Source organism: Kogia breviceps, chromosome 3 (genome assembly GCF_026419965.1).
Source record: "Kogia breviceps isolate mKogBre1 chromosome 3, mKogBre1 haplotype 1, whole genome shotgun sequence".
Classification (NCBI taxonomy): Eukaryota; Metazoa; Chordata; class Mammalia; order Artiodactyla; family Physeteridae; genus Kogia; species Kogia breviceps.
Window position 1 is genome coordinate 93291541 of NC_081312.1, and position 12387 is coordinate 93303927.

A 12387-nucleotide genomic window follows, 5' to 3' on the forward strand; every position below is an offset into this window, starting at 1 on the left:
TGTAAATCTGTTCCATTACTGGGAAAATTCATTCTAAGCATACACCTGATGGCTATGTGCATCTATCAGATGTGCATGTTAATAGTGAAAGCTAAGTGGCTCAAGAGTGTTTCTCTGATTGCCCTGCCTACCAGGAAGCTCACAGTCAAATACAGTGCTCAATCATAAAAAATATTTCATCTCCTTTAACTGGCATATCTAGGCCCTCATCTTTTTTTTGTTCCTATTTCTTTTCTTTTTCTTTTCCTTTAGTCTCTCCATATCTTTTGGAAAACATTCAGGATATAAATAAATACAAAGAACAGTTAGTGATAGGTAAACCCCTCATGCAATGCTATATTCTGAATTAGAAAATCCTTCCAATTCCAAACATTTTTAATAAAAATATCAATGCTGATTTAAAAAACAAGGCTCACTACTCAGACACACTTTGCACTTACCGGCACTATTTTCCTCTGACATTACGGTGTGGCAGAGTGCAAGTAATCTAAGGAATTCATGCACTTTGGGATCACCCATTTTAATGGATTCCATCAGATGGTGGTCAAAAAATTGAAATGTTCTGTCTGCTTGGGGGTTGACTGAGAAACCCATAGCCTCTTTCTTCTGTAGGAGAACAACAACAACAATGAAACTGTAGATTTCATTCCAACAACAATCTTTTAAAATTCAAAAACACTTCCTCTAAGTATTTTTAGTGCTTGTATGATTTTTCAGCCTCAAAAGCTTGGCACTAAAATGGCTTTCTGTTTCCTCATTACCGTTAAATATTATCTTCTCATTTCAGAGCTATGTAAACCACCAGAGCAGTAAACCTTCCAAAAGCATATGGGAAAGAAAAATATCCAATGGATGTACAGATTCTCAAATGTTTACTTCAATTCCAAAATACAAAGAAGCCCTGAAAACTGAAAGTTTTTTTCAAAACTTACTTGATGGCAAAACCTGACCTGACTTGAACTCATTTGGCAGCAATATCTGACCTGGAATGGTATGTGCCTAATTATAGACTTTTAAAAGACTACTTAGTGTGAATTAATATTTTCTGTTATAAAAATATTAATGTGTTTGATTACAGAGTACTCACTAGAGTTACTGCATAATATAATGACAGAATTAAGATCAGGATCTTGAGATATTTGTACTCACGTGTTCATTGCAGCATTATTCACAATAGCCAAGAGGTAGAAACAACATAAATGTCCATCAACAGATAAATAAAGAATATGTGGTTATGTATATACAATGGAATATTATTCAGCCATTAAAAAAGAAATCCTGTCTTTATGCTATGACATGAATGAACCTTGAGGGCATTATGCTAAGTGAAATAAACCACTCACAAAAGAACAAATATTGCATGATTCCATTTATATGAGGTATCTAAAGTAGTAGAATTCACAGAAACTGAACGTAGAATGGTAGTTTCCAGGGACTAGAAGAATGGGGAAGTGGGGAATTGCAGTTCAAGGAGAATTACAGAGTTTCAGACATGCAAGGTGAAACAATTCTGGGATCTGCAGTACAACATTGTGCTCATTGTTAATAATAGTTTACTGTTCACTTAAAAATTTGTTGACTAAAAAAAAAAAACCAAGATGAAAGAAATAGGTTTCAATAAAGAACAGAACAAAATAGTAGATAATTTAATACTAAATAAGATCTCTGTTAATTCACTGACTTCTGAAAAGCACAAAACATACTCCTAACTTTTAAGTTTATTATTCAAAGCACTAGACCTCTGATCATGTTTTTGCAAGGGCAGTTACTGGGAAAATACTTTTAATATATAGTTTGTCTTGGAGACCACAGAATAATATTTTAAATATAATGCTTATATATCCAAGTATATAAGAAGACATACCAGTATACAAGATACTCCATTAGTTGTGTTTATCCCAGAATCATAGAGACTTATTTAATCACAGATTGTTTTGTTCATGTAATAAAGTTTGAAAACAACCACACATTAGGGGGAAAAATTATAAACTCACTAGTAAGTAGTAAAATACACACTGGCTTTAGACTTCCCTAAACCCCACCCAGGGAAGAAACTATGACTTAAAGAGATTACAGCCTGTCAAACTGTCATTCAAATACAAAGTCAACAGATAGTTCTGAACAGATATTTTTCATGAACCCATCTTGAAACTAGAGGATACTTCAGCCAAATAAGAGATAACTGGAAAAACAGTGGGAAAGGGAGCAGTTAGTGGTAAGCACCAAATCTCTCTAACTGAAGAACTAAATATAAAAGAAATAGAATAGGATGGCAAAACAAAATGTATATATTATATACATTGACCATGTAGAAAAGACTGCTAAAAATTAGGAGAAAATCCTGATTTCCTCATTTTAGTATCTGAAGGTCAGAAGATATCATTTAAAAACTCAAATCAACTAAGAGAAATCTATGTATATTTAAGATTAAGAAGCATCATTAATACAAGTAGTAGGAAAATGTGAGGGAAAGAAGGATAAATATAATAATTTTACCATTTTTCCTATTAGGAAATTGATAGACACTGCTTATAAAAAAAATTGAGTATTGTATAAACTCTTGAAAGTATACAGTAGAGAAACAATAAAATACTTTCCTAAATATTACAAGAGAAGCACATACACAGAGCAGAGTCCATAAGGAGGATTATTAAAAATTATAAAGACACAAAGTATAACCTAAAATATTTAACAGAGCCAGTGTAGATGGCCCAAACTCACTTATTAAAAAATTGTCTGCAAAGCAAAATCCAACCCTCTGCTATACCTGAGACACATCTAAAACAAAGTTATTTAGGAATATTGGAAATAAGGGGTGGGCAAATGCAAATCAAAAGAAACCAGGGGACATTATCTTAAAATTAAATAAGGTTGAATCCAGGCCAAGGAGAATTAAATGAGTCAAAGAAGAGCACATTCATAATAAAAATATAACCACTGTGAACATCAATGCACCTCAAGATAGCATCAATACTCATAAAATGAAGACTTCAGGCTATATAGGAGCTAGAGAGAGAGAGAAATTATCCGAAAACTTTAGTTAACCTCTTTAATCCAAACGGATAATATAGATAAAAAATAAATAATGAAACAGAAGACCTAAATAATATAATTAATAAGGTAGAACTAAAATGACATACAGCTAATTTTATACCTTGAAAACAGAATATACATAAGCTTTCTTTTTTTTTTTTTTGCAGTACGCGGGCCTCTCACTGTTGTGGCCTCTCCTGTAGCGGAGCACAGGCTCCAGACGCACAGGCTCAGTGGCCATGGCTCACAGGCCCAGCCGCTCCACGGCATGTGGGATCCTCCCGGACCGGGGCATGAACCCGCATCCCCTGCATTGGCAGGCGGACTCTCAACCACTGCGCCACCAGGGAAGCCCCATAAGCTATCTTTTTAAGGACCCTGGAACACAGACAATAATTGATCATATTACGCCACAGAGAAAACCCAAATAAATTCCAAAAAAGTAGAAATAATACAAATCTATTCTTCTTGTTTCATTTTGTTTGTTTTGTTTGTTTTTATAGTTAATAATACTTTATTTTATATTTAAAAGTTGCTAAGGGAATAGAATTTCAAAACTCCCATCACAAGAAAAAATAATTTGTAATTATAGCAGTGATGGATTTTTGTTTGTTCTTTGAATTTTATTTATTTTTTTATACAGCAGGTTCTTATTATCCATTTTATACATATTAGTGTATATACAAATCTATTCTTTTATTAAAAGTACAATAGGGCTTCCCTGGTGGAGCAGTGGTTGAGAATCTGCCTGCTAATGCAGGGGACACGGGTTTGAGCCTTGGTCTGGGAGGATCCCACATGCTGTGGAGCAACTAGGCCCGTGAGCCACAACTACTGAGCCTGAGCGTCTGGAGCCTGTGCTCCACAACAAGAGAGGCCACGATAGTGAGAGGCCTGCACACCACGATGAAGAGTGGCCCCCGCTTGCCACAACTCGAGAAGGCCCTCGCACAGAAATGAAGACCCAACACAGCAAAAATAAATAAATTAATTAATAAAACAAAGAACTAGTCTTAAAAAAAAAAAGTACAATAAAGGTTGGGGGGGGAGTCCCAAACACTTCAAAATTTTAAAGTTCTTCCTTAAAAACTCATGCTTCAATGTGGATATTCAAATTGATGTAACAAAAATAAAGGTACTTTAATACACTACAGGCCAAAATCTATGTAATTAAAACTAAAGCAGTGTTCAGAGGGAAATTAATAACCACAAATACCTGTATAAAAAAAGGAAAGAGGGACTTCCCTGGTGGCCCAGTGGTTGAGAATCCGCCTTCCAATGCAGGGGACGTGGCTTTGATCCCTGGCTGGAGAACTAAGATCCCACATGTTGTGGGGCAACTAAGCCTGTGCTCTGAAACTAGAAAGCCCATGCACTGCAACTATTGAGCCCGTGTGCTCTGGAGCCCGCGCACCACAACTAGAGAGCCCACATGCCACAACTAGAGAGAAGCCCACGTGACACAACAAAAGATCCTGCATGCTGCAACTAAGACCCAATGCAGCCATAAATAAATATTTTTTAAAACCGGAAAGAATAAAATTTGTTTTTATTTTATTGAAGTATAGTTGATTTACAATGTTGTGGTTAATTTCTGCTGCACAGCAAACTGACTTTTTACATAGTCTTGTCAAAAATCAAAAACTTTGATAAAACATTGTGTTGGTGAAGGTAGGAGAAAGCAGGCACTCTTGTACATTGCTTGTGACAGGGTAAATTGATGTAAATTCTAAAGAGGACAATTTGGCAATATTTATCAAATTATAAATGCACATATATTTTGATTGAGCAGTTCCATTTCTAGAAATGGAACTTGTTAGAGAATATAGGATCCATGTGATATAACGTATACACTGTTATTTTTGCTGCATTTTCTTTACAAGAAAAATATTGAAAATATTCTGAATGTCCATTCCTGTCTCCTTACATAAATTAAGGAACATTGGTATAACAGACTATTCTTCACCGTAAAGAGAATAAGGGAGCACTTTTTTTTCACTGATATAGAAAGATCTTGATCATTGTTGAGGAAGAAAGTTAAGAACAGTATGTATAGTTCACTACCAACTATGTAAAAAATGGAGAAATATATTTGCCTGTCTGTAATAAATATCTCTAAAAGAGAAAAAAACAGGAAACTCTGTGGTTGGGAAACCTGGACAAGAAGGAATTTTGAACCATATGAATCTATTTTTTTAATGTTACATATTAGGTATCTCATCTGGTCATAGTGGAAATCAGGCATCTAGGAACTCATCATTTTTAAAAAGCACATACAATTTGAAATTAAAAGTAAGAATGAATTTTATCACCTCCACACCTTAGTCATTTCTGTCTTCTGACCCAGGACATCATGTACTTCACCTGACAAAACAAAAATTGAGAATTAAAAATAAATGAAATTGAAACTAGATTTAGTCATTTAATTTTAAGAAATACACTTGTTTATTAAACCACTACTACTAGATGACATTATAAGTTCAAACCTAGACATTTTAAGGAGTGTTTCCAAACTGTAATGGTAGATAACAGCGATTAACACAGAAAGATACTCATGTTTGCCCAAGATAGAACTATAATGCAGTACACATTAAAACAAAATAAGATCACAATCATGTTTATCTGTAAATTTTATCATTCTGTTGTTACATTATCTATGATGTTTGCAAGAGACAAATTTTGTTTTTCACTTTATACCCACTGTTGGGGAATCCAAAATGATATCCAAGACAGACCAATTCTCATCAATGCTAGAGCTTGGTGAGTACATCTTTGTCTATCTTGGTTTGGGCCAGATCCATAGTTAATATCTATAATGGCAAGGTCAAATTAGCAAGTAAACATGAAACCATGTCAGAGCCTTCTGCAGTCAGAAAACATAGCCACCTATGTGCCAAACATTTAAAAATAACTATTCTTAGTATAAAGCCGCTATGTGCTTACTACAAATATATTGGAAAATATAGGCGTTTTAAAAACAGGAACGAAAAATTGTAAAAAAAAAAAATGAAACAAAACAAACAAAAAAACAGATTTTCATTCCTGTTTTATAGAGGACAGAACTGAAGAACAGAATTCAAAGTGACATGATTCAACTAAAACTAAAAAGTTAGCATAGTAGGTTTTTTAATTCAAATCTCTCTCTTTTCACTACACAATACTGTGACCCAAAAACCACTTGATAAAGAGTTACTGGTTGTTTTTCTGGGGCTCAGGTCTAAATCTAGAATACTGTGAGGCTGCTGTGTGGGAAGAGTACCTGAGCTAGAGAGTGAACCTAGCCCAGCACCTGGAATTTACATCCCAAACTCACCACGGTTATGTGCCAGTCACTGCCCTTTATGCTATAACTCTGATAAATGTTAAAAGCAAAATAAAACTGTCTTTGGGCAAAATGGTCCTCCCAAAGAAAGCCTCTTCAAAAGGCTGGTGAAGAAAGTGAAGAAAAATTGAAGAAGTCTAAGCAAATAATAGTTCTGAGAAAGAAAATAGAAGCTTTAGATAAATCAGAGTAGAATATCAAATTTTCCCAAGGCCTGGATCTATGATATAAATAAGGCCAACTGTATGGGGGGGAAGAAGTGATTCTGGAACATTCTATGAGTGCTTTAGTAATAGTAAATGTATTATAAATTAGAATGGCTATATAAATTTAAGGGTCTAAAGGGGTTACTTAAATCTTTCAGTTACTTTCCTGCCTTTTATGAGGGAAATTACAAGCTATCATGGGATTTGTAAATTTGGAGATTCGCAAAGATCTTGGGATATATACTTTGTGAAAAGCAAGGGACTTCTCTAAAAATCACCCTGTGACAAACATATCTACAAATAAATCTTGGTCCACGTGTCTGATAATTGCTTTAGGGTCATTTCCTAGAAGGGATATTATTATAATTATTATATTATCAATAAGTGCCATGGCAAAAGAATCCAAAAGGTCTACAAAATTCAAAATATCTCCAATACTCTAACAGAAATTTTCTCATTTAAACTGCTCTTTGGGTTGTATATTTTGAAAGCCTCTGAAAATAATATCAAAAGAATAAATTTTAAGAAAAGGTTCTATTTTATTTATCATCTTAATAAGAGTGCTATCAGAAATGCACAATGTAACTGAGGGCTTGTGGAAGTCCAGCTTGAAAATCATCTGGTCCACTACCAGAGAAGGGTGGAGCAGGACAGGGGCAGGTCAGAAAAGAGGTGAGGAAACCATGGCGACCATGGGTTATGGGGGTGGGATAGCAGAGGGAGGTCAAAAGGTAGGAGAGCATGAAAATCAACTTGTATTTCTTAGTTTTGTTCAGGGTCAAATCTTACTTTATTTGGCAATGTGTGAAGTTTCCCATCAGGAGACAAAGGAAAGTTTTCCCTCTCTTTCTCAGATTTCCTTTATTTCCTGAGATTTCTATATTGAGAAACTGTACACTCAGAGTCCAGTGAAGTGAGACTGGGAGTCCAGAGGAACCCAACAGGACCCTTCTGGGAGGCTACTGTGCTCTCAACAGAAGGAACTGTCTGCTAACTAGCCAAAGTCGGGGTAACAAGGGTCACATATTACTAGAATGCCTGAAAATCCAAAACAGAGCAGGTATCCTAAAAGAAGCATACAAACAGGAACTGGATATTGTTGAAACAGTTTGACCACTCAGAGTAGCCCTATACAGTGTGACTTCTCAGGAATGAACTGTAAGTTCTTATGAATACACACACTAACATCAATTCCAGAGCTGTTAGGAAGCAAGTACAAAATACTGCTTTTACTGAGATAAATCAGCCTATAAAGAACTTGTCCTCCCTGGGATATGGGTCTATCAAGCACCACTGAACAGATCACACAGTTGGTACACTGAAAGGAACCTTAGACAGTATCACATCTAACCCCCATCTCTACCTATGAATGGTAACAGATTCAAAGTTTTCATCTGAATTATTAAACATTCATCCAACAAATATTTACCAAGTGTTTATTATGTGCCAAGCACTATGTTATTAGATGCTGGTGGTGTCCATATTCATCAGAAAAACAGATATTTTTTAATTAAAAAATAAAAGTGTTGCTTATTTTTTTTAAGGACTGTTAACAATATCAGGAAAAAGGAACTGTTTCCCTTACCGTAGATTCTCCCATTAATGGAACATTTTTTAAAAGTCATGATGTTTTCAGTGAGGGTACCCGTTTTGTCAGAGAAAACATATTCAATCTGGCCTAGCTCCTCATTGAGCGTTGTCGTCCGAGCTTGAGCAGGTGTTGCCTTCCCAGAGTAATACATCTTCCGATCCCAGTTTATAAAATAACTGTGTCCCAGACGAATTACTTCCACACTTTCATCATTAAAATGGAAAAAAAAAGAGAAATACTCCATCAATTTCAGAAGATACAAAGATTTGCCAAAGCAAGAAGTCTGCCAAAGTCTTCAGAGTTTACAAGAAAATGTGGATGCTCTGTCTCCAGGTCTTAGTGACCTTCAGAGGCATCTCAGCAGAGTCTGTTCATAAAATGTTCTAAGTCATTTCCTTGTAGAACCTTGAAACAATGAGCTGGTTTTGCATAAAGCCTTAGGGAATGTTCTATGCTTCTCTACTTACATTAAATAGGCCCAGTAGAGATTTCTAATATAGCATTTTAGTTGTTTGATGTGGCTTCACTTTGCCAAAAGAGGTAGAAAGGAGTATCTCCATGAAGCACTAAGCAATAATAATAATAGCTATTGAGTAAAAACAGGTTGTGTTGTCATATTACTTTGCCCATTGAAAAGAGCATTGTCTCATGATCTAGTGGTGATTTATGATTTTCCAGCTCTAGAAGTGGAATTTCTAAAGCCAAGGGTATAATCGTTTTCAGACTTTGTACACAAAGCCAAATCAACTTCCAAAAAAGTTACAACAATGTAAGTTTCTACCATTAGATTATTGAAAATTATCTTTTAGTCTATGCCAAGTCAAATGGCATCTCATTACTGTTGACTGCATTTCTATTTGTATCAGTGAATTGAATTTTTTTTTCAAGTTTTATTGGTCAGTTATATTTCTTCTCAGAATTATCTAATTGCATTACCTGCCTATTTCATCTTTCCTATTCAGGTATTAGTGTATTTCTTATTGATTTGTAAAAATTGTATATATATATATATATATATATATATATATGGCATATGTATCTATATACATTATGCCAGTATGTTACCCAGTTTATCATTCATCTTTTAATTTTGTTTCTACTATTTTTGACACAAAGAAGTTTTCTCTCTTTAATCAATCAAATTTATCAATAGTTTATAGTTTCTGTTTATAGTTTCTTTTCAGGGAGCTTTGCTTCGGCCTTCCCTATGGCAAGATTATATATATACAGATATCTATACTTTTCTTATAGTTCTTTGTTGGTATCTTCCCCACGTTTAATTATTTATTGCAATTAGAATTTTCTGAAGGATGTGCACAGAGAAGCTAATTTCAATTTTTACAAAGTTTATTCATCACCATTTGAACATTGAATCCTTTCCCCTACTGTGTTGAGATGCTTCCAGGTCACATATAAATTATTTCTTCAGTAGAATCTGTTTTAGGCATTTCAATTTTGTTCCTTAATGTGTTAATTAATGTACCTCTTGTTATCATTATTGTAGCTTTATAAAATTTGGCATACCTGGAAAGAGGTAAGAACATCTTTATTCTCTTCTTTTTCAAAAATTCTTAGCTTTAATCACTCATTTATTCCCCTTGATAGAATCAATGTATTCATCAAATAAACTTTAGAATCAATGTATCAACTTTCTCATAAAACTTATTTGGAATTTTTATTAAAGTTATATTAACCTCTTAATTATTTGAAAAGAATGGATATTTTATAACATTTAAACACAACTTCAAGAAAAAGGATAGGGCTTCCCTGGTGGCACAGTGGTTGAGAGTCTGCCTACTGATGCGGGGGACACGGTTCGTGTCCTGGTCCAGGAAGATCCCACACGCCACGGAGCGGGTGGGCCCATGAGCCATGGCCGCTGAGCCTGCGCGTCCAGAGCCTGTGCTCCGCAACGGGAGAGGCCACAACAGTGAGAGGCCCGCGTACCGCAAAATAAATAAATAAATTAAAAATAAATAAATAAATCTCCCCAGGAATTCAATTTTGAAAAAGTACTTCTATTGGTAAAGAGTTTAGTTTCGTTTTGTTTCACTTTGTTTTTCACATAGGTCCACACCATAGCTTGATAGATTTGTTCCTGGACATTGTATCTTTTTATTGATGGGAAAATTTTTTAGTTGCTTTTGGCTTAAAGGAAAGTGTTTTTAACACTAAAAGCTTTTCTTAATATTAAAATAAGTGATTATGTTACAAAATACAACATTGCACTGAATTATCTTACTAAGAGTTTTACAGAGTTATTCTTTTGGATTTTCTAGGTTTATAATCACATTGTCTCTGCTGTTCCTTTCTAAGAGATTTTTTTCAGTTTCATGTCTCATTTTGTTCATAAATATTTTAGTTGCATGTGTTAGTATATTAACAAGAAGATCCAGAACAGTATAAAATAGTAATAATAAAGCAGGGACTCATAGCTTATTTCTGATGTTAATGGAATTAAGCTTTGGTTTTCCCATCTGTAAATTGAGAAAGTTGACAGCAGCCTGATTATGCTAACTCTGAACATTTGTCTCCTTAAAGACAAAAGATGACACCCAAGTCCTTTCTGAACACTAAATCCTATGCTTCTAGTTCTATAAGTACCTGACACATCTATATGTCCCTCCCCAGCAATGGTAGGGTGTCAATTCGTTTTCTAACTATTTCAATGGTTACACTTTTTTTCACGCAAACTAAAAAAATCACACTATGACTCTGTAGAACCATAAGATATAAAAATGAATGTCATATTCTGCATGTATTTATTTATACCTTATCTTAACATGATTTATTCTTCATTTAATTCCCACCCCATTTCCTTGTAAGTTCCTTGCTGGCTGTTCTAATTCAGCTTTGTTCTTCCTATTCCATTCACTCAGAAAGCATTAGCACTTACCATGGACCAGGCAGACTGCCTTACCTGTCATAGGCAGTCAGTTAGTGTTGAATGAGAAATCTAACCCTCTATTCCCTAATTTCACAAAGAAGGACTTTAAGACCTAGAGAGGTTAAGTGACTAGCCCAAGATCACACAAATAATTAACCACAGAACCAAGACTAGAATTCAGGCATTTGGTAAAGTCAATGAAGACCTGACCTTGAGAATGCCATAAAAATGGCATTATGCAGGTAACTGATCAATCACTTGAAGCTTTGATTTATCTAAAAGTAAAGTATCTCCCTAAATATCTAAGCAAAATTAATGGAGAACAGAATTGGATCCTTCTGTGTTGCAGTTCAAGTCAGTGGAAGTACTCTAAATTAATTTGAATTCTTAGACCTTAAAATAGTCTGTAGAGAGGAAGAGTATGCTTTTTGTTTGGGAAAAGAGCATTTAGGAGAGTCACAATGGAACATTCAGCTCTTTGTTTTATAATAGCAGAGAAAAGGAGACAAATGCTCAGAGTCAGTATAATCAAGCAGCAGTTTGATCAAACACTTGATAGTGTTTTCCAACTGGATGCTCAAAGAACAGGGCTTATGATTCTGCCCATTCTGTGGCAAAATAAGCAACATGGAAACGAGCTTCTTTCATTTTGGAAAAAAACACTAAAAAGCTAATTCCTTGGGAGTACAACAGCTACACTTCTTAAGATGATGTATTAAAAAACTGTAGCTGGGTATGTTTTAACACTACAGATAAATTGACAGCATAGAAATACTCTATCAAAATCAATGCCCTATGCTCACATGGAATTGTTAAGCATTCAAAGTAAATTCTACACTTTTATCCTCAAGTGACATGGCACTAATTTATTCCTTGTACCTATTCAAAGGCGTAATGGAGAAGGCCTTCATCCCTCCAATCAGAAATACCTGGGATTTCTCTTTTTCCAGATCTCGGTCTTAGCAACCTGAAATTCCCTGGAATGCTTTTTTCTCTCAAGCTGAACTCAGAATCACTGTTCTTATTTGGTGAACAAAAATGCTCACATTTATCTTCATCAATACTATGGCTTACCAACAGGTAGAAAACTCTGGCCTCTTTTTTTTTCTCTTGATGTCTTGGCTGATTAATAAATCATGCACAGCTTAGACATAGACAATGTGCCAAGTGTTAGAAGACTTGGGTTTGGATCTTGGCTCTGGCCCTAACCAGCTCCACAATCCTGAAAAAATCATCTCATTTATAAAAGAAATTCAGCAATAACTACTTCAAAAGATTTTGGGGAGACATAAATGAGATAATGCATGTGAAAGCACTTTATGTAAAATATGAAATGCTATCTAGAGGT

General features: G+C 34.8%; 1 protein-coding gene across 1 annotated transcript in view; it reads right to left on the minus strand.

Annotated features, from left to right (window-relative positions):
- The window catches only part of ATP8B4 (ATPase phospholipid transporting 8B4 (putative)), a 142479-nt gene that overhangs the window by 79150 nt on the left and 50942 nt on the right, over nucleotides 1-12387 (minus strand). Inside the window, exons 7-9 of the mRNA XM_059057924.2 lie at nucleotides 8147-8355; nucleotides 5354-5397; nucleotides 441-606 (exon numbers count right to left, since the gene is read on the minus strand). Coding sequence (XP_058913907.2) covers nucleotides 441-606; nucleotides 5354-5397; nucleotides 8147-8355 — 419 coding nt within the window. The remainder of the gene's footprint in view (nucleotides 1-440; nucleotides 607-5353; nucleotides 5398-8146; nucleotides 8356-12387) is intronic.